General features: G+C 42.5%; 1 protein-coding gene across 3 annotated transcripts in view; it reads right to left on the minus strand.

Moving 5' to 3' along the window:
- Window positions 1–23,456, minus strand: part of ZMAT4 (zinc finger matrin-type 4) — a 328,792-nt gene that overhangs the window by 251,322 nt on the left and 54,014 nt on the right. For all 3 annotated transcript variants that reach the window (XM_088793577.1, XM_088793575.1, XM_088793576.1), the window contains one exon: window positions 7,699–7,804. In XM_088793577.1, the coding sequence (XP_088649703.1) occupies window positions 7,699–7,800 (102 nt within the window). In that variant the 5' untranslated portion in view covers window positions 7,801–7,804. The remainder of the gene's footprint in view (window positions 1–7,698; window positions 7,805–23,456) is intronic.

Below are 23,456 nucleotides of genomic sequence, written 5' to 3' on the forward strand. Positions count from 1 at the left end.
CATTTTGTCTAATAGAGAAACTGAGATTGTCCTGTAACTAAAAACCTAAATATTTGACACTGGCTTAGCAGATGGATAGTAAATAGGGAGGGTACAGATACAGCAGATTCAGGTAGCACAGTGGCAAAATACTGGCAAAATTATTGTCTACAATAACATTGAAGGCAGATCACATGCCTACCAAGCTTATAGTTCTGGAAGAACTGGATAGTTCTGTGCAAGGTGATTATAGTTCAAAAAGAACCAGAACAGGATGGAAAAACAGAATACATGGATGTATGAGGTGTGATCAAAAAATACAGTAAATGCTTAAATTTTAAAAAAACTTATTACAGTAAAAGACACATTGCCACTTAATCCCCCTCAAAATACTTCCTGTCGTTTCAAACACACTTATTCCATTGTTCTTGCCACTTTCTGAAGTATTTCTGGAAGTCCTCTTTCATAAGTGTCTTTAGGTATGCTGTCGTGGCTGCCTTGATGTCCTGAATCGATTCAAAATGTGTACTTTTCATGGTCATTTTGATTTAGGAGAAGACCCAGAAGTCACACAGTGCCAGGTCCGGTGAACAAGGTGGATGAGGACCTTATTTGACAAAAATTGCCATATACCAAAAGTGATGTGTGACACAGAGCCTTTCTGTTTGTGATCAACAAATATGGTGAATGCTGCTGCAGAGTGCAATCCAACGGAAAGGCAGGGATCTTCAATACAGGAAGCAGCGTGTTGAACCTTAGTAATTGTGTGACAAGTTTCCACTTGTTCGGTGCAGTCAGTGGTTGAGAGAGGGTGTGTTTTTGAAATGTGCCATCAATCATCCTTCATCATGACAATGCTGCGTGTCACACCTCCCTTCCGGTACGGCAATTTCTGTCAAATAAAAACATTACAGTGTGTCCTCACCCACCTTATTCATGGGATTGGCACTGTGCAACTTCTGGCTCTTCCCCAAAGTCAAAATGACCATAAAATATAAGCATTTTGAATCAATTCAGGACATCAAGGCAGCCATGATAGCACAACTAAAGACACACAAAAAAGGACTTCCAGAACTGCTTCAGAAAGTAGCAAGAATGATGGGATAAGTGTGTTTGAAACAAGGGGGAGTATTTTGAGGGGGATTAACAGCAATGTGTCTTTTACTGTAATAATTTTTTTTATTTTATTTTAACATTCATTGTATTGTTTGATCACAGCTGGTATGTTGTTTGTTACAAATTGTTATTGATGTTTGGTCAAGTTTTTGCTTTTGTTTTTGTTTTAATGAAAGAATCAAAGAACTATAAAAACCATAATGTGTAACTGCCACATTAGCAGAAATAAAACAAAATGCAGTTATTCCAGAAATTTCGGACTTAAAGAAAGTTGGAAAAGTCATTTGCCAATTGCTTCCAGTCACCAAAAAGTAAGAGATGTGATTTTAAAAGACATTGTATGTTGAAGACCCAGTGAGACTTCTCTGTTACACATTGAGGCTCAGGTCTTTGGCAAAAATCAGATTAAAGATGTGGCCCTTCCACCTACTCTTAGATAACCTCAAGGTGGCCACCAATAAACTGAAAAATAGAATGAGGTACAGAGGTGAGGAAGCAATAAAATAAACAAACCAGCCTTGAAATTGTGTCTGGGAAAGAATTGTATGGTTATGACAAATAGAGCTTTCTGGAAATAAAATAAATCAGAAATCTTCTAGGTTATTGAGAAAATTATATTGCTAAAGCAATTATGATTTTGAATTAGAAAAGCTTTGAATATGCAGTAAGCCTTAAATCAGTCTCTGGTAGAAAGTGGGCTATGAATGCTGGCAGTCCTCAAGGAGGGTCTAGAACCCAAGATCTACATCAGATGTGGTAAGGAGGAAAATGGACAAGGAAGAACTCTGGAGGGCTGAGCCAGGTGTCACTGAAAAAAGTGAACAAGAAAGTCTCTCCCAGAGAGGAAGATCAGAATCTATTTGGGGAACTTACCCTACTTCCTGGAAAGAAAATCTCCGCAATGCCTACCCTATAGGATGCCAACTTCGGTATGGGTCAGTGATTACTCTTTGTCTTCTTTTCTCCCTTTTTCTGAATGGGAAATGTTACTTCTATTACTCTAACATTTATGAGGAGGAGAGGGAACATTTCCTTTTTGTTCATGGGTTGCTGAACCAAAACGAATGCTATCCACATCAGTGACTGGGTAGAACTTGAAGTTGTCCCTTGGAGAGGGGATGTGTGTGCTCTATGTGGTAAAGGAAGAATGAAATGGATAGTTGGTGGCTACAGGAACCCATTTCATTTTCCCACACATTTGAATTACATTTCCCAGCTAAACCTGCAGTTAGGTGGGACCATGTGACTGAATTCTAACCAATGGAAGGATGTGGCCTAGCTCCTAAAATCCACTGAATGATATCATATGCTTTCAGGAAATGAGAACTCATGCTGTGGGGCACACTCTGCCTACTCTTAACTAATAAGCATTGAGCATACACACCATCTGACAACTGTTCTTAGCCAATGTGTGTATTGTCCCAAGTTGACTACGTTCTTCAGCCTACTGTTGTTTACTTCACTGAAGACTCTCTATGACCATTCATTTATGTTCTAATGAACTAATATTTTGACTAATAATAACCTAATATTTACTGATAAAAGGACTGAACCTGCTTTAAAAAAAAACAGCAGAAAAACATAAAAGTAGTTACAAATTTTATAGACGCTCAAGAGTCTTTAATGAAATGGTCAAGAAACAGAGGTTCAAGACTATCAGCAATCAGAAATAGGTTAAAGTCCTCTGACATTATGGAGGGTAACAAGAATTACTTTAGCCTGGGCAAATGTACCAATAATTATATTAACAGCATCCAGGAGAAATTAAGCATGTCATGACTGCAAGAAATTTGAAGTGACTGATACAGTAATTGTTAATGTACACTGCAAAAAAAGGTATTTTCACAGGAATCTGATATAAAGATCTTTTCTTGTCCTCACCCATTAGTACTTGCATCTTCAATACCCAGAATAGGTGTGGACCCAGTGATCCCTGACAGTACCCAGGTCCAGTGAGTGTAGTACCTGGCAGGACTGATGTCCTGCAGAAACACAACACGCTATTAATCCACAACTCTCATGCTTATTCAGGCAGTTAGAAAAACTAAAAAGAAAAAGCAAAGTTAAGAAGACGGTGTGAGGCTAAAGGCAAGAAGGCACTAAAGTACCAGAAAGTCATGACACTTTAGTCAGCACATATTAGGACCTGAATTTTCACAAAGTACTTATACCCCATCTACTATTAGCCTTAACGAGACCAGAAGAATGCCTTTTTAGCTATTCCCTTAAATTAAAACGAAAGTTAGCAAAGGCCAAAGTTATTTTGGCCTATAATCAAAACAAGTAAAAGAGGAAAACTCTATTTCAGCATGCCTGTGTAGGCCCAGTGTGCCCGCTGCTACACTGACAAGAAAACAATACCAGACTCCGCCATTCCCTGCTCGGCTAATGAGATTCATTTACCAAGACTGACATTACTTCAAGATTCCCAGAGATGTTTGAAGGATTTCTCGACAGTTCAGAGAACTGCTTTTCTTCTAACTGCAAAACAATCACTTATACCTTGAAGGCCAGCTCCCCAGTACAGATTGACTCCCAGTATATACCAATGCCCCTTCTGGTGCACCCATCAGTGTTTCCATTGACTTTGACCCACTGCCTTCCTCCTCCAGTCCCCACCCCAAGCCTCTTTGTCAGTCTCTAAGTGCCAATCAGGAATAACCATATGCAAAGCTCTATCTGCAGTGGGTACTGTGGAAATAAATGAAGAAACTGAATGCATGACTCCTGCCTGCCCTCAGAAAGCTTACAGTCTTGCTTGAAGGTGCCAGGATACCTGAGCCAGTAATTTCACGAGGAACAATTAATTACACACATAGCACAGCAACACAAGGGATACTAGGGTTCATAAGAAGGGGCCAGTAGTACGGATTGGCATATTTAGGGCTGGCTTCCTTGGGTCTGCCTAATAAGAGTTCTCTATTTCCTTCTACATCTGCTCATTGACCTTTACCTTCACTCAAAATTAAAAAAAAAAAAAATCTCTGTTCTTTTGGTTTCCTTTCTCATGGTCTTCCCTATACAAATCCCTTTTCCTTTTCCTCCGTGCCAAAAACTCACTTTCACTCATGAAAGCAACTTTTCAGCTTTGCAGAAAATTATCCTTTCGCCACTTAAAACTATAGCAGACTACTCACTTGGCCTCACTGGGAAACGACTTCTGACCTCTGCAACATTCAGACACTCTCAGATAAAAGCTTGCTCTTCCCCCTCTGTGTCTGTGTCTGCTTGTTCTGTCAATTCAGACTATTCATTCAGTGAGCAGAGATAACAGCTAATTATAATTTCCACCAAAACATTAACATGTTATTAATGCTTAGTTAGTAAGAAAAATAATAATGCCCTTACATTCCACCACCACCCACCCACCCCGTTTTTTTTTTTTTTCACCTCAGGATTCATATACCAAAAAAAAAAAAAAAAAAAAAAGGCAAAAAATGATTTTAAAAGTATAGCATAGAAGGGTTGGGCCCATCAGACATATATTAGGTTTTTTTCTGTCCTCCTATACAAAAGTTTAAACAGGCCATGCAGCTGTTATGCATTCACCCATCTGCTGTGTTTTTCTCTCTTACTTCAGAGGACTACCACAACTAATCTCCTGGCACAAGTCATATCAAAAGCTGTTCTTCTCTCAACAATATGCCTCTACCACAACCAATGAATTGTCATTCAGAAATGCTCAATGATACTGTTATGCTCCCAAAGGCTGAAGAGTTTCGCAAGAATCCCAAATTTCCTTTTCTTTACACCCTGACCCCACCCTACCTGTATATGCTCTGTCTGGGCTCCCTTCCCTATACTAATCTTCCAGTCCAGCCAGCCAAGTCTTCTCAAGGCTCCTTGGAGATACCAAGACTTCTCATTCCAGCAACCCCTAAACTTAACCCATCCATTGAGACCTAGAAAATTCCTGACATTCCCCAGACATCTTTCTTGACCATAATAGCTCTTGGTGATGAGTCACTCTTTTGAATTTGTAATATGCAAATATCTAAAAAGTTAACAGCACGACATAGCATATATCAGAAAGCCAATTGGGCAGAAGAACTAATACGCTGTTTATATTGAATTAGATCAGCAGCTCCTGAGGAACAGGCAGCAGAATTCTACAGATATGTTCCTAATATCACACACATATTTATACCACACTGAACTATCTGTGGCGTTTCCTTCCAATGAAGTTTATAAGCTTCTTGGAGGCTGAGACTATTTATTTCTCATTTAGCTCAAGAATCCCCTGCAATAACTAGCACTAATAATGCTGGACATGCAGAAAATACACAGTAGATTGTCACTGATTTGCTCCACAGGGAAGCTAGGAATATTATCTGGTTGAACTGAGAAGTAAAATCATACTAAAGCAATAAATCAGTGATAGAGCACTGAGAATAAGTGTGACATTTTTGATGATTTGAGCGTGACTTTGAACTCAGAGATCCACTCTATGTGCAATTACAGCAGAAAGGATGTGTGTGGAGGGAGGGGTGAGATTAATAGAATCAGAGTATCAAATCTCAAGGGGCCTTCAAGATTGTCTGATGGAAGCTATTCTCTTCGAGATGAAGAAGTGCCAGGGAAGCCTCCTCACCAAAGCTGGAAGACCAGAGATTGCAGCAGGTGATCTCATTCCTGACCGTGCCCTTTGCACACTCAAGGCAGCTTTGCAGTAACACATGCTCTTTCTCACTGAAGGAAGTGCCCACCTCTGCCGGGAGGCAGGGAGGAAAACATTCAGAGTTCCCATCCATGGTTAATGGGAATGCATTTAATGTTGTTTTAATGATGTGTAACACTGTTAATTGCAGATCTATTGTAATTGCTTTCTTTTCTCTATCTCATCTATGCTACATGCAACAAATACTAACACGTCCTCTAACCAATAAAATTGTGCCACAGCAAGAGTACATATAATGACAAGAAAACTTGAGGTCAAATAACTAAAACCTCAATTGAGCAGCTAAGATATTTTTTTTTCTTTTAAAAAATATTTTTGTTGTTTTCAATTTTCTGACATTACTTTCCTAGCTCAGGTAACAACAAAGCAGTGCTGGACATTGTCACCAGGATATTTTTTATAAACAAATACTAACTGAGCATCTAGGATGCCAGGTATTGTTCCAGGAATTGTAGAGATCAAATGAATAAAACTCTTTCTGTCCTCAAGAATCTAGTAAAATGATTAAAACTGAATATAATAAGTCTAGTAAAGGGAGAACATACAGGACTAATAGGAAGCTATAGAATTTCAAAGCAAGGACAAATTCCCTGATTTTCTTTAACTGGGGAAATTGAATGACCAAAACCATACATGTTTATAAATCAATGTCCACAAAATTAGAAAGTTCTTAATTTCAAAACATAGATATCTTCTACTTTATGTAATTCTTTTGAGTTTCCATTGACTTCTAATATTCAATTGCCTATTGACAAAAAAATGTACTAACTTTTTGCACAAACGCTGATTTTTTTAGTTTTCTTTGAAGAACAAGTTTTATTTGCCTTCAACAAAATATCACTACAACAAAATTAATAATGAAAGCAATATAATTTTGCATGGGTGGCACACTTTACAGGTTCCCAAGCATTTTCACAGATACTATTTCAATAGATGTCATTTAGTCACCACAACACCCTGAGGGGTACGCCGGGTCAGTGTATTGTGATTCTGGTTGTGTACATGAGCATTTGATTATTATTATGTTCATTGCGCACAGAGGAATCTGAGGCTCAGAGGAGTTTGGTGAGTGACAACGACAACTGGCATTTGTCAGACTTGTCTGACAAAAAGAAAATTGCTGGCTAAGCTCTCCAATCTAAAATTACTTACAAGTTATTACACTTGAAAACGCACGTTCCCACTGGTGTATGTTCTCTTGAAAAGCAAACATGCCCTGGGCAGCACTCAGCATCTGGTGTCCCCCAGCTTCCCCTTTTCTCCATGCATTGCATCTTGTTCCCTACTCAGACACTAGCCAACCTCTCTTTTCTCATCCTTTCTTCCCAATAAAGGACCAAAAAGCAGCCATTTTGTTCTTCCATCCTAAAGAGCCAAAGCCACTGAATTATGTCCCCCAAGAGTATGTGGGCTTTAAAACTTTGTTCTAACTCTACAGAGGAAGTCTTTAAGCTGAGGAACACATTTAGGGCAGCAGCCCTCAGGTGGAGGGAACTTGGTACTGAATCACTCACAGATGCTGCCATGTTTCCCTGCAGTGAGGAGTAAAGGGCCTCTGAGCTTAGCTTCAGGGTCATGAAAAAGAAGAATAGCTGGTAGTAATGTATCCCGCCCTGTATCCTTGACAGGAACTTCAGGGATGAGCAGTGACAGATTTAACAAGCAGAGAAAGCCCACTGAGTCAATGGGCCAAGGTACAAATTAAAAACCAGAATCTGGGAAGTAGCCAGGGCCTGAGAATGATGTCCCCAGTCCTCACTCTCAACCCCACACATACATTTCTCCCAGCCTGAGCTCAGACTCGAGCCCTGTGCGTCTTAAATTCTGCCCCAAGTCCAGAAGAGAGTACCCTCAAGTCCTACAAACAGAACCCAGGCTACTCTTTCTTCCATTTGAAAACACAGAGTGGGGAAAGCTGTCCTTACCTCATAATGGGCCACGCGCTGAGATTCGGATATCAGTTGTGCACTGCACACCTTGCAGTAACTGTCTGTAAATAAATCCTGATCGATGTCGGAGGACTTCATCAGGCTAAAGGAGAATCAACAGAAAAGAAAAGAAAATGAGTCCACTGCTTTGATGTTTATGCAAGTCATTAACTGTGTGAAAAAGCCAAGAGCATAGTAACAGATCCAATGATGGCAGCAGTGAAGCAGCTCTTCCTGAACCGTTGTTGTTACCATATCAATTAACCATAGTAAGTGTATAGCTTGTAAGTTTCTCAGGCATGCCCACGAGGGTTGCTGGTACTGTAAAATAGAAACCCAGCTTTAGTCTTCTCTATTTGACAAATCAGACTTATATCTAATGCATTGCAAAGGACTTATGAGAGAGGATATTTTCACATATGATTTTATATTAACAAAATATTATAAGCATTCAATATACCCAAAAATAGGAAATAGGTTAAATGAATTTTGACATATCCACTCACCAGAATACTATGTGACTCCCAAAACAAAATTCAAATCAAATCCACCTTTAAAAGAATATTTAGTACAATAAGAAAAAATTTACCATTATCAACAAAAGATGTTTACAAATCAGTATGTGCAGTATCACACTAAATGCGTTTTGAAAAATGTGTAGGTATATAGAAAACATTCCGGGAAGTTTTAACAAAATTTTAATAGCAATTATCTTTAGGATATTATAGGTAATTGCCTATGTAATTTTCTTTATTTTTAAATTTTCTATAATGAATATGTATTACATTTCTAGTAATACAAGTTAGCTTTGTCAAGAACCTTATAAGCAATATGAAATCTAGTTTTGGGTTCTACAGCTATACTTAGGAAATTAAAAAATAAAATCATACTGAACTATAACTTTCCTTACAAGCTTATATCTTGTAAAGTATGGAGCCGTTACCATTTCTGCTGACTTTTGTACGTTTAGGGTTGTTGAAATTCATAAAGTCCACCTCTACCGCTCCATACCACAACCGAGCCCACAAAACTAAATAAACATATCCTCAAATTCCAAACCCCAAATCAAAATGCAGCCAAGGGTCTCAAGCTTGTGAAAATGATGTCACGGAGGTATCTTAGAGCCACTGAAGTATAATGTTACCACTCTGGCAACACACACCAGTGCATCAAAATGTTTTTGTCTAATCCACAAACCCAGCTTTTACTTTCTGCCTACCAGGCAAAAGTAAGGACTGTGCCAGACAACATGTGGTATGGAGAGGCGAGAGAAATTTAAACAGGGGTGTGGTGGGCACCCTGGAGTTATCTTAACCCAATCCCTTCATTTTACATATGAGTCAGTTCAAAGTCACATCATCGCTTATTGGCATGGCCATAAATACTGCCTAGATTGCATTATTGCAATTTCCATATTCTAGATCCATCCCAGGTCTAATGCTACATGCCATGTTAGTGTTGGGTGAGTTACTAAACCCTGTAGGTCTCAGTTTCCCTCCTATAAAAATTGAGAAAATAATATTTTCCCTGCCTCCTTAGAGAATTGTGGTGCATAGCAAGAGGAGTAATATAGGAGAAGGTACTATATAAACTGTAAAACTCTTCATTTGAAAGGGATCATTACCACACTTTTAATGATATGCTAATGTTGGTAAGATGTTGGCCAGGTCTTGATTAATACAACAACATGAAGACTTGTGATCTATTTTGAGTACTTTTGAAACCATCTAAATAGCTGGGCCACATAAGTAAATTATCAGCCTGAAATAAAAGGGTGCCTGCTTTACCAACTCCAAACTCACTTTCTACCTTGGCCTTGGCTGTCATGGCCCATTAGGGCATTTGTATTAAGCAATTTAAAAAGATTCACAGTTTTTGCTCCTCAGAGAAAAAATACCTGTTTTTTTCATGCCCTGAATACCAGTATTGATGCCAGAGAGCAAGGAGCACTGACTCTCAGAGATGAAGTGGACATGTTTTTCTGGAAGGTCATTCCTGGCAGACAGCACAGTCAGCCTACAGTCCCTCACCTAAGTGCCTGAGACTCGTTACCTCACATGACGACCTGTTCCAGAGAGTCTGGCAACTCTAGTTAGTTACTTTAAAGGTTGAATCAAACTCTGTCCCACTGTAGATTTCACTCATTGACTCTGTCTTTGGATACAACACTGAACAATTTTCCTCTCCTTTTTCATGTGATATCCTCCCTCAAGTGTTTGCAGACAGCTCTCTTCTATCTATTCCCACTCCCTGGCCTGCTCATCATCTCGGTCTGTGTCTATCTCTTTATGGGCCATCTTCAAAGGCAGTGCCAATGACAGAATGAAACACTACAGATATGATCTAAATGGGGCAAAGAATCACAAATCCATATAACCATCTGAAATATTCATTGTGATTTGTAACGGTCTCTATTTACATCCTGTAATTCAAGTGGAGAAGAAATGTTCTGATGATGGAAAAATGTGGTACAACATTTTGAAATGCCAAATGAGAAAAGAAAACTTATTAGGTGTATTTTTGAAGCTAGGCGCCTATAAGTGTTGTGTTTAAATATTATCATGTTCCCTGCTATTTCTAATAAAGAAGTGCACGAAAATAGATTCATGGGTGAACTGGTTAATAGGAATCTATGAACTCATTGCACACTCCTTCCTCATTATACAACCGACTGCAGAAATCAAACACTGTGAAAGGATATTCAAGGTACGTGTCGGACTAAGTGGGGCCCGTAGGAGTCTGTGTCTCAGTAAAGCAGCTGTGAAGCAGAAATAGCTTTAAAGACAGAATATAAAATTTGTATACTAAAAAAATATTCAAAGGAAGAAGAAAATACCATGGTTTTTTTACACTGTTTTATATATATATACATAAACCCGTGTGTGTGTGCGCGCGCGCGTGTGTGTGTAAGAATATTGATTTGAACAAGTCCAGATGCAATAAAAGGACAATAAAGACCTCTGAAATTTACGGGGCCCAAGTGCAATATGTGAATAAGTTAGATTCCAGTGGGAGGCAATTAGTGGACAAGTGTCAGCCTGGTTTGTGCAGGAGGGCTTTTCTCCAAAGAAAAAGAACTCTCTCTGTGTAGGTCACTTTAAACAACTAAAGAGACCGATTTATGATTCAAAGAGTGGAATTCCCAAAGAGGGGGTGGTTGCCAACTGACCCCTTCCTCTGGCTTGTTTAGAATCAGATTATCAGCTTCCCCTTAGGAAGTACAGGTGAGCTGGAAAGAAAAAGGCAAGCCTGACTACCTTTATGTAGCCTTGTCCATGGTTCTGAATGAGCAGCTAGACCAGAGACAAGGCAGGACTGGTCAGTCCTACTGTACCCCCACAACCAATGTGTGGTGAGCTCCCTCTTAGAAACATGCTGACTGTGCTACCCTCTGAGGCCTTGGGACATTGTGAGGAGAGAGACAAGAATACGGGGAGGCAGAAGTTTGATGTCCTGGATCTGAAACTGACCTGAATGAAAGCTCCCTCAGTGTTCCCCAACCTGGCACATTCCAAAGCAAACACTGAAGATTTGAATAACCTTTATCACTCTTTGGTATTCATAGAGAATAGTGCTATCTGTATTTTAGCAAAGAAGCCCTGAGTGGAGTTGGAGACAGTATTACAACAGGAGTCTGATCAGATTTTCATTTGCTGCCTCAGGTCTCTAGATAGAGATATATTTACAGGTGTAGCAGTGACAGTGTAAAACTCTGAAGTATAGCTAGGTGTAATAAATAAAGGAAATATAGAGAAGGGTTTTTATTTATTCAACAGCGGTTTTTTGAGCATCTACTATGTATGAGACACAGCGACAACAGAAAGCACAACTTCTATCTTTCATCATGAGCTATTGAGTGAGAAGAGATACACACACACAAACACCTAATGCACAGGCAGCAAGTGTAATCTTCCTGCCAAAAAGTGCTAGAGGATTTGAGAAGACGAGAAGGATTATAAGAAACTCTTCAAAGAGGTTCTGTAAGAGTTGAACATTTAAGGATGGAGAAGATTAGGGTGGAAGGAAATGAGTTTTAACTTAAAAGCTAATTCTTTTTCCTGGCCCAGAGAAAACTCTTACCACCAGTAGGCATGAGAAGATAAATATGAGGGGCATCAGTGGGACTAATTTAAAATTATGCAACATAAAGTGAGGAGGCATCGAAATGCAAGGGGGAGAAGGGTACACAAAGCTCAAGACCCAGATGGAAAGAGGGGAGACTGGGGGAGAACAGCCAGGTCTCAAAACTTTTCTCAAGGTGCAAGGATGGCCTATTCAGGATCTTCAGATGCAGATATGAAGCCTTCCTTTCTGCTTCTTTCTGCATCTCAAGAGCAGATTTCAGGAACTCAGCCTGAATACCCAGAGAAACCTGAGACTTCATGGCAAAGAGTAATATTCTTCATTCCATTCCATTTTTGATAGTGTTAAAATAGCTTCTGACTCAAAGATCCCAAAACCCATGTGGGGCTCTTCAGAGGAAAAAGACATTAGTTCAAATCCAAGTTGGTCGCTCTCCAACTAGGTTTTTGAACAAGTTATATATCCTCCCTGAGCCCTTGTTTCCTCATTTGGGAAACATTCTCACAGGGCTATTGTGAGGATTAGAGACGATGTATATAAAAAGCATCTAACAAAGACTGCGGCATATGGCAGACACTCAAAAACAGATATTACCACCATTATTATGAATTTTATTAATTTTGTATCATTTTTATTCTCGTTTTCAGAAGGATGCCATAAATATTTAATCAGACAAATAAATAGATCCACATTCACACTAAGGGGGAAGATAACACAGTTGGTGTGCTGAAATCATAGCTTTTATTGCCATCACAGGCTTCCTCTTTTGTATTAACAATACCATCCACAAAAATGGCTCCTTTCCACTGAATTCCACTGCCAGCTGATACTCAGGCCTTATGCCTGTGAAGAACCCATGTTTCATGAATGTTTAAAATCTATTTTTCTGATCAGTAGGTGCTGATACTTGCAGACAGAGCAGTTTGATGAGAACCGCATCCCACCTTCTCTCTCGCCCACTAGAGCTCTTCTCTCAGTGACCTGCTCCTTGGAGGACACAAAGGAAAACAAATGCCATCGGAAGCTTGGATGTATCCCAACTGTCTGCACCCACAACAATCACTGTGGTCTCCTTGAGATATCCACAGCAGTCATGCTCCCCAGGATGTCATCTCCTAGGCCCCACTCCCATGCGACGAGAAGCCCTTGCCTTGGAGATCTCCACTGGTGGGTATCCTGTCATGATAGTGAAATTGGGCATTTCCACTATAAAGCTAATAACCTACTTTCCACCCACTCACTCCCCTCACTAGCCCTTTAAAAATAGTATTTAAGACCCATGGCAATTTCGACCAAAGAGCTGATCTCACCTTCAGGGGAAGACTTCTAAATCTCCTACTGCCACTCCATATGACCGGCCAGTATCAGGGACTGTGGTTCCTCTAAAGATGCTCCCAACAGTGCGTGGTCCTCATGAATGCTCCAGACCCAAAAGGAATACAGATTCTATTTTATTATTATAAATGTATTAAGTGCTGTTCCTAAGCCAGGCTTACTGCTGAGGACCTGCAACCACCTGATTTAATTCCCTCTCAGAGACAGGGAATCACCAGCCTCATTTTCTACATGAGAAATCGAGGCTCAGGAGTTGAGTAACCACTCAACCGTCACATAGCTCCTAAGTGGCAGTCAGGTATCCAGGGCCGACTGTGCCCGTCGGCTCAGCCCTCACAGCCTCTGTGGCTGAGCTCAGCACAGCGAGCCCTTCAGTCTGTTTCCCTGTTACCTGTCTCATAAGCACCATAAAAACAATACTTAAAATGAAAGTGGATGCATTACAGAATTGTACACCTGAAACCAATGTAACTTTACTAACAATTGTCACCCCAATAAACTTTAAAAAAAAAAAAAGAAAGAAATTGGAGGGCAGACATCCTGCCCAGAATTAATATGTTGTGGCCTGGAGAGCCCCTTCTCCTGTCCAGGTGGAGCCTTGAAAGCTGTGACTGACCTCAGGACCCAGACGCTCTTATCTATGTTTATCTGAACCAAGCTGGGGTGCACTGCCATCTCCCCAATCTAGTCCTGCCTCCGTCTGCACACCCACAGAGTCAGTGGCTCTGTGACCTGACTCACCCTCGGATGTGGTACCTACTTCTGCCCTACCACTTGGCCTGACACCCTCAAACACCACCGCACCTTTCTGTCCCGTCTGGCTGTCTCCTCTTTATCCAGTTGGGGGCCCTTCACGCTATGCCTGCCCGCCGCCCACCACAGCCACTGCTCTCAGTAGCTCTGGTCCTCTGCATCCCAGTGCCCCGTGTAGAGAGACTGCACTCTGTCTCCTTCAATTGTGACAAGCTGAACGGCAGACTAAAACTGCCGCCAGTTAAAAAGAACCATCCCCTGGTTATAAAAGTGAAACAGACATGAGGCATGTCAATGCTGTTTAAATTCAGCCACATATTAAAGTTATTAATACCCCAAAGGCTATTGAAATTGCTTCTGCTTTGTTTTATCAATACTGGAGGGGATAAACTCTGCTCAGAAGGGAGAAAAGATATGAAAACCAGGGCTGGCCCATTATCATCACAAAACAAATAAGCCTTGATCTGCTCCTTTGTGATCCCTTAGGGTTTTTATTCAACTTGCAAAAGGATTCCTGAACCAGAATCTACCTTTGCTGGCCTAACCTTTGCTCCATTCCCCTTTCAGCCTCTACCACTGTTCTACTGGGGCACATTAAAATGCCTTCCCCTCTAGCCTCCCCAGCAACAAAGGGAGAAAGCTTTGAGAGACAAACCTGTGGCTTCAGCACACATATCCACAGTGACCACCCCCCGCCCCCACTCAGGCCCAGGAGCCACAAGTATGGGCTGGAAGCAGGGACTGTCCTGTCCCCTTCACGTCTCCCTCCGCATGGAGGTGGGTAATGCAGGGCTGGTTGCCGTGGCAGCAGACCAAGCAGCCTTAGGGGGAGGAAAAACAAAACAAAACATGACAAGTACTCCAGAAATGAAAGCGTATTGGTCTTCCATAAAATCATGGCAGAGAGAGAAAGGGGGCAGGCCACAGCACAGAGCTCTGCAGATGCCCGAACCCAGCTTTTGCGGCCTGCAGGCTCCAGCACACACTTTGTTTTATTTCACCACACACCCTACAGGTCGCCAGACAGGGGAACCTGGAGCCTCCTGTGAAGCAGCTGAATCAGAGCGAAGGTCAAATACACGACCAGCTTGAATAATCTTTTTGATTCCGTTTCTCAAAATGGAGCCCACTATTCTAGTCTGATGCTGCCGTCCCCATTCCAGACATTGCTCAGATAAAGGAATTTGGCAGTCCAGGCTCCTCACCATACATCATCCACATGCAGGTGCAAGCTCTACATTCCAGCCTGAGCTTTGTTGAGAGAGAGAGAGAGAGAGAGAGAGAGAGAGAGAGAGCGAGAGAGAGAGAGAGAGAGAGAGAGAGAAGGAGAGAGAACGACTCCGCACACCACTCCCTTCTCTTGCTTGGCACAGCCAGGAGCTTCATAGCTGACTCACACCACTTGAATAATTGCCTTTTAATGGAACCATTTTCTTCACGTGTAAAACCAAGCTCTGTGATTCCTGACTCGGAGGCATCTGCCACTGCTGGGTACACATGCCTCACCCGCGGCCCCAGGCCATGGAACCGTATCTGTCAGTCTCATTCACATATGGCACGGGCCAGCCTGATGACATCTGGGAAGGAGAGCAGCAAACATGCCCTGGGGTTGGGCCAACCACTGTGGGCACACACGCGTGCCTCTGCCACCTCTGAGGAGGCACGTGTGCTTGGTTCCTTGCCACGTCTCTCCTCTCTGGCCCCTTGTCCTTTGTCTGGATGTACAAGTCTGAAGTTTAGACTCCAGGGAGCATAAATGGAGCCCAAGGCTTCAGAACACTCCAACCCCTCAGATGTTTTATGGAATTCAGCAAATGGCCTCTGCTCAAGTCCAGGGCATTCTGCAACCTCACTAGGATTCCCCCTTATTCACTAAATGGATTTTCTTGAGCACTTACTGTATGCATGGTGCTAATCTCATGGAGAAGGGTCACTTACTGGGATCCAGCATATACCATTCTACATAAACATGGACAGGATTCCTGTCTCCTACACACACATAAGATATTCACACCCACTGAGAGACCATGGCCCTGGCTCTCCCACATGTCATTCTAGAATCTCTACTTGCCCCACGGCCTAGTGGTCCTTGCTAAGATTTTAATGTTGAACCTTTGCCTCCACCTAACAATAGGGACTGGGGAAGTGCACAGAGGCGGATGGAGCCAGTAGGTATTCCAAAAGATGAAAGCCATTCTGCCTGGGTTTACAAAAGGCCTTTTCAAAGGCCACAAGATGGCCACACGGTTTTGAAAATTAATTTGGGGAACATAATCAATAATGTAAAGATTTTGTAGGGTATCTGATGGACACGTGTCCCATTTGGGAGACCACCTCAGGGGTGATATAGATGCCTGATCACTGCACTGTACACTTGAAGCTGAACAATAGTGAATGCCAACTATAATTTTATATATGTATATATATGTATATATATGGTTACAGGAAGCGGAGTACAGCATTAGGAATAGAGACAGTGGAAATGTAATGGCTCTGTGCGATGTCAGAGGGGTAGTGGATGGGGGGAGGGCGGATCACACAGTGTGCGGGATATAAATGATAAACGTCTAAGTATTGCTTTGTCTTGTGCACCTGAAACTAATAAAATTTAAAAAAAAAAAAAAAAAAAAAAAGGCCACTTTGGGAAGAGCCCTGGCAATAAAGCAGCAAGCTCAACTGCACCGGCTGACTGACAGGTCTGGGTAGCGTGATGGAGCATTCTTGTCAGGGAAAACACCGTCTGCATTTGTAGGATATTAATGGGCAAACTCCAGCCCCTTCGCCAGTCACAGTGGGTCAGAAACATTTCCTTTTTCTTTCTAGACTTTCAGAGGGGAGACATGAGTGGTGGGTAGAGAGCTTGGATTTTCCATTGCTTTATTACTTCAAGTCAGAGCAAAAACACAGCACCCAACACAGGCGGAAAGCCAGAGGCAGAGAAAAACAAAAGAGATCACTAACCCACAAAGACAGAGAGGGGAGGAAAGGAAGAATAATGGGGGAGTAGAACATTCTTATGTTTTTCTGTCGCTCATTCCATCAAACTAAAGGGCTGGGCACCCAGGTGGAAAAGCCACTCATATTTTAAAGAACAGGCTCCTGCCCTCCCCCCACCACTCACAGGAGAATGCCAACGTGGATTCCCCACTTTCTAGTGTATTAGCCACTTGTGCCTGCTTAAGACGGGTGGATTTCCTAAACAAGCTGAAAGACAAGACCTTTCTTTTTAACAGTGGATACAAGTCTTCGAATACACAGTTTATAAATAAGTATTCCATTACTGTAACTTGTTTACATGATTTATCTTCACAAGACTGCCCTTACCGAACCAGACAGATTGAGGGCAGATTTAAATGCGGCTATCACATCCAGGGCTCGGAGGAACAGTTCTGCACCTGTACCCAAGTGCAAAGGAGGACAAACGTGAGATGGACTGAGCTGCTGCAGGGAAAACGATTACTTGTACATATTTAAATCCATACTCCAAGGCTGCTGCACGGGCTGTCTGTCAGCCAGCAGACATGTTCTGCTCCATTCTCCACTACAGCACACTAACTAGACTTGGCTTCTACGAGGAATCTTACTTGGTCTTGATGTGCCTGTTGCTTTCCCAAAAATCAGCAAAACTGTAGAGTCCATGTATAAATATCTGGAGTGGCCAGGATGGGAAGACACAGAAATTAAAACGTTGTGGAGTTAGGGGCTACCCATCCACAAACTGACAAAAGCCTGTGTGTATATCTGCTCCTCCCGTGAAATCTTTCAGTTGGAACTTCTTTTCCAATCTGAGAGTTGGTTTGAAATATGGTGCCACCTCGTGCTTTGGGATGAGGCAAAAAGTAGTAACAGTAATGATAGCTTAGGGAATTCAGCTACCAGGGGAAGCTAAGCATGTAAAGGTGTGTGTATTTTGCTCATTAATAATGAAAGGATTAGTAAAACTTCAAATATCTGACTATATCAAGTGTTGATGAAGGTGTGTGGACACACAGGGTCTTTTATACATTTTTGACAGGAGGGTAAGTTGAAAGGATTATCTCATTAAGCTTAACAACCCAGCAACTGCACTCCTAGTTTACAGGCAGGAAACACTCTTGCTCGTGTACAACACCAGGCACGTAAAGGATGATGATAGTAGCATTGTTCAAATAGCCAAACATGCGCTCAGCCCAAATGTGTATCGACAGGAGAGTAGATAAATAAACTGAGCTATAGTCACAACATGAATGCAGCACGGCAACACACCAGAATATGGATGAATCCTAGTAATCTGATACTTAATGACAAAAGTAAGTCAAGGAGCACAGACACGAGAACCTTTTTTATAAAGTCAAAAACAACTAAAATGAAAATACATACATCTTGGGGATACATGTAGATAAGATACAACTCTAAAAATATTTGGCAAGAATAAAAATGAGGACGGATTCAGGATGATGATTTTTTTCAGAAGGGCAAGATGAGAGAGAATCACACGAATAGATGCAAGCTGCTGCCAGATCTTAACTTTGCTTTGGAAGATGTTATAGGGGTACTCGTTCTGTTATTACAGATGGTAAATGAGAGTGATAGGTAAGTAGGTAAGCAGGTAGGTAGGTAGGTAGGTGATAAGTAGGTACCATATACAAGTATGCACCAATGATGAGAGATGATTTTCTAGAAACAAATCCTCCACACTCTCTGTAACAGAGACATAGATCATTTTTCCCCGTTTTTCCCAGCCATAAAAGATTAGGCTGAATTTCTCACCCTCTCTTTGCAGTTAGTGTGTCATGTAACTGAGTTCTGGCCAAGGGAATATGAGCAAAAGTCACATGCACACCTGTGGGTCTGGCCCTTAAAAGCAGCTGCCTGGTGGTCTATCTATGACCCCCTCCTGCAGTGTGGATGCTAATGCTGGCCAACCTTGGAAGCCATATGTTAAAGAAGGTAGTGTTTCTGAAAGCCCGAGTTCCTGAATGACTACATGGAGTAGAGCCCCCTGTCCCCAATCCCTGGTGCCCACTGGACTCTAAGTGATTGAGAAATAAACGTCTAATGCACTGACCCACTGATTCCAGGGTTTATCTAGTGTTACCTGAACTAACTCAACTCAGGTATTAGTAGCTTGAAATGGCTGGAAAACAATTACACAGACGTGTACTTTTTACCTAATTATAGCTCTTACATGGGTTGTGAGGGAGTTAGAAAAAGCCAGCGAGTGTTAAGGGTCTTACACTCGAGAGATTAGAGTTAACATCGCCTCTTTGCGCAGTGCTCTGGGTGATGACATTAAACAGCCCAGACCTCACTAAGAATGCTCACTCAGGGCGGTACTGATCTAGTCCTCATTTGATCAGAACGTGGGGTTTTTATGAGTCTAAAATCAAAAAAATTATGGAAAAGTGTATCATTAGTTTAGCACAAGGCCCGTGTACTGGTTCACTGACGACAAGTCCCTTTGCAGGCATTTTAACTAAGGATCCTTTGCAAATTCCAGTGGCACCTTCTAGGAAGGCTACTCTTATTTCTCTGTAGTTTGGAACATACCCGTCCTACTCACCTGCTAGCAGGCTGGTGCCAGTGTCTTGTGAAATCTGCTTTGCCATTTGTGAGGGGACAAACCGAGCAGATGGTCGTGACCACTGGGATACCAGGTAATGAAAAAATGCCTCACATCAGAGTTTCAAGGTCTTGTCACCTTGCCAGAAATGACAGCCTGGCTGTCTAATAACAGCCCTGATGTGCGGGCGGGAAGCACACATCTCACCATTCCAGCCCTTAACGTAGTTAAACTTTCAAACTCTTGCCCCGAATCAATTCTTCTCACCTTTCAGCTGAAATGGGCAATGGGTGGGCAGGTTCCAGGAAATGGAACTATATTGCTATAGATTCATCCCCTGGCTGAGCAGTTTCTGGCTTTAGGGAAAAGACTAGGCGTATGGAGAACAGGCTGGGCAATGCCCTATTCTAAGGCCACACCTCATTCTTCTATCAGTTCTGCTCTAGCCGTACCCCTGCCTCAAGCCTAGGAGTGAATGGTCAGCCCTTCCATCCATCCTTTCCACCTACTAAGGCCAGACTGGCCTTAAATCAATGCCACCACCCCTGCCTCCCTCACACCTGCCTTCCCCACTTGCTAGGACAGAGGTGGGGCTACTCGGTGGAAAAGCAGATCAGGGTCGTGGAAGGGCTGGCAAGGAAACAGAAGGACTACGAACACTTCAGCTGGCAGCAGAAGAGAGGATGAAAGTTGAGTCAGAGTAAAAGTAAAGGGGCATCACTTGGGCAATCTGGAGCTGAGTAGGTTAGAAAGAGAGAGACCTCACCCCACGATGGAAGTAGGAATGAGGAAATCAAAACACTAGAAATGACGTTACGAATCATCTAACTGAATCTTTCACATTCACAGAGAACACAGAAAAGGCAGCCAGGAAGATTACAGGACTCACCCACACTCAGCCCGTAAGTAAAACACAATTTTGGGGGTACCTAACTCCTACAAAAACATTCCTTCCCAAAGCCTCACTGCAGTCCAGAATGTTTACTGTCTTCCTTTTAGGACTCATTTTGGGCAAAGACGAACCATAGGCACCCTTTCAAACTCTGAGAAAACCAGACACGTATGACTTTGCCTAGTGGGAGCCAATGATGCAACAAAAACCATCTTCCCAGGTCAGGTCCCAGGAGGGCAGTGAGAGGGGCTGAGAGCAGAAGAAGGAGCAGGGATCTGGGTTGGAAGCATGCCTCGTCTCTTCTGACACGTTCTCATATTTTACGGGTGATGATAAAGCCCAGGAACCTGTGTCATGTGAAGATACTAGGGTCAGAGTGGAAAATAATTTAAGTACTAATTCCATCGAAAACTGGCACTAGCAATGAAATTCCTATCATAAGCAGCCATTCCTGTTTCTCACCACCCAAGAAGAATAGGCCATCCTCCTAAGCTGATGGGCTGTGATTTGCTTAGTGACAGAGTTGTCTGGACCCACATTAAGATAAGTACTCTCGTGGTGGATAGGGAAATGCTTTCAAAGAAGTTTTTGCCCCAACTGCTGGGAGTGGAATTGGCATTCAGGCTTCAGCTGCCCACCTTTTCAGGAAAGCGCTCAGCTAAGAGAGCCACCTCACCCAAGGTCACGCTCCTACCCATGGGGACCCACACCCAGTGACTGATGAATGCAAGGCTGCAAAAGCCCAGCCACTGCAGCCCAACACGGGACAAATTCCAACAGGCTATTTCAGCTCCAGAACTTTTTGTGGGGCTGATCAAGACTGCTGCACCTACACCAAAGTCAACCTCGCAATCCTACTTCTGCTCCTCCCTGACAAGGGCGTCCACCACAGGAAGCATTCTAGTAGACATCCCGAGCACCAGACTGTGCAGTCTGTCTCCTGACAAACCCTCTCTGTGACAGCTCTTCCTGCCTGCCTCATGATGAATCACACCTCACACGGTAGGCCCAACTACGGACCTCACCTCCAAGACTGGATCAATTCCCAGAGCCCCAGAACTCCTCCAGGAATCCATAAACTTAATGTCAGAGTAACATTTGTGCAATACGAGGCAAAGAACTGTTTCTGGTAATGCTGTATTCTGAGATAGGCTCTGTGCTATTTAATAATATGCAAGAAAGAGAAATATGCTAGTGGTGAATCCCATTTCCCATTCTTTTGATCTGTGGTCCCCAAAGTGGTTACAGTTCCTATCGTATCATCTGACTTGAACTGATGATTCTAAGTTTCATAATGTCAAATAAGTCATATTTCAGTAGCACTTCCTACCCACTACTAAAAATATTGTTTCTTCCCACACAGCTATTCCTAATGAGATATTTCAAGCCACCTGGCACCCGGGGGAGTTCCTTGGCCAATCTGCTATGGAGTTCCACTGTATACAATAGAACTCCAGTGGATGCTGGTGTCAGGGGACAAGAAAAGCAGCGACATCACAGGTTATTTTGTCCTACCGTAAGAGATGTTCCTTGAGATGTCATTAAACGCACAGTCAGTGTGACTCTAGGGTAAAACGTAGTATATTATAATGTGTTTTTGCAGTGAACACACCAGAAGAGCTGGCCCCAGTTACTGGCTGGCTTTCTTCCAGGACCTTAGCTGCTCTTACAGTTTCTGATGAGAACCAGTTTGAAATCTGAACAACTGTTAACTTCCACTGAAATGTAAATGCATCTGGGGACCAGGCCAGGCCCCCTATCCAGCTACATTGGGAACTGATTCCAGCCATTCCAAAGGCGTGCCACACCGTCGCTGATAATGTGTACCTGCTTGCTCTTCCCTGTCTGTCTTCTTAAATGCGAGACTGTCTTTCCTCCTCTCCATCACTCCGCTAATTCATGTGTTAGGCGTCAACTCCCTGGAATATTCCCCTACCTCTTCTCACTCACGCTGGGTTAAGGCTCACTTTCTAGCTCCCTGTACACACCAAAATATAACAGATAAAACACACTCTTGCAATGGTGTGCTCCCCCATGGACTGGGAGCCTTTCGAGGTGGAATTCTGTCTTCTCTGTACTCAGTACCCAGCACCGTTCTAAGCACTTCAGCTAGTGTTACAATAGCAAACATAAAAGGCACTTCTGTTTCTATTCTTTGAGTCTTATCCTTAAGATTATTAAGGAGAGCCCAGAGGATGGTCACAAAGAAAACAAATCCCAAAGGGCCTCTGGGACACCTCTGGGCTATCCTGGCAGGGCCTACTCCAAGGAGAGCCAAGCCGCACACACCTACTTGTGCAGACATTTCAGTGTCTTAGAGCCCATGGAGGGCTCCACTCTCTAATTAAAAAATGAGACTTCTGTCATTAGGAAGAGGTCTGAAGGAGAGGTCAGTATAAAATCTTCCCTCTGCCACCACTAGCCCCTCCTTCACACTGGGTCTTAGCTAGATCAGGAGGTAGTACTAAGAGAAATAAACAAATGTGCTTTTAGGTGGCAGCACCACCCCAGGGAGACCAAGTGAGTTCACCAACTCTTTTTCCCACCAAGTGCACCTTTGTCCTGAGCCTTATAATCCCACAACCTTGCCTCATCCACTCTCCAGACCACACTCAGTAGTTCCACATAATGATTTTATACAAACCTCACAACAACCCTGGGAGATGGTTACTGAGGCACAGAAAGCCCATGTGTCATGCCCAAGGAAAGGTCAGTATAAGGTCCACATAACTTACTGTAAATAGAGCAGGGACTCAAATATGCGTCTCCTGACTCCAAAACCAGCCATCTTTCCAGAGCTTTCAAATCAAATATTTGTTCACCATTTGCTTTAAGGGGCTTCAAGTCCTTATTAAACATTCCAGTTATCTTCCTTTTTTCCCACTTGCCAAAAGGAGAAATGATTTACAGCTCTAACAGAATTCCAGATCTCATGGTAAGGAAGGCAAAGCCAACTGCAGCTGCTGCCCGCCCAGTTTTGTCACAGATACTGCCTGGGTTGCTGTACTTGATTTGGGGGTCAGGAGAAATCAGTAATTTAAAAGCTGTCTTCACCTGCTAGTGTCATAAAGGGAGTCCATAAGCAATTAGGCACTTCTAATCACTTAATCCACTTTAAATCTCTGTAAGAGAAAGGTAATAATTATGGAG

Source organism: Rhinolophus sinicus, chromosome 16, assembly GCF_057876585.1.
Source record: "Rhinolophus sinicus isolate RSI-liver-muscle chromosome 16, RSI-T2T, whole genome shotgun sequence".
Taxonomy (NCBI): Eukaryota; Metazoa; Chordata; class Mammalia; order Chiroptera; family Rhinolophidae; genus Rhinolophus; species Rhinolophus sinicus.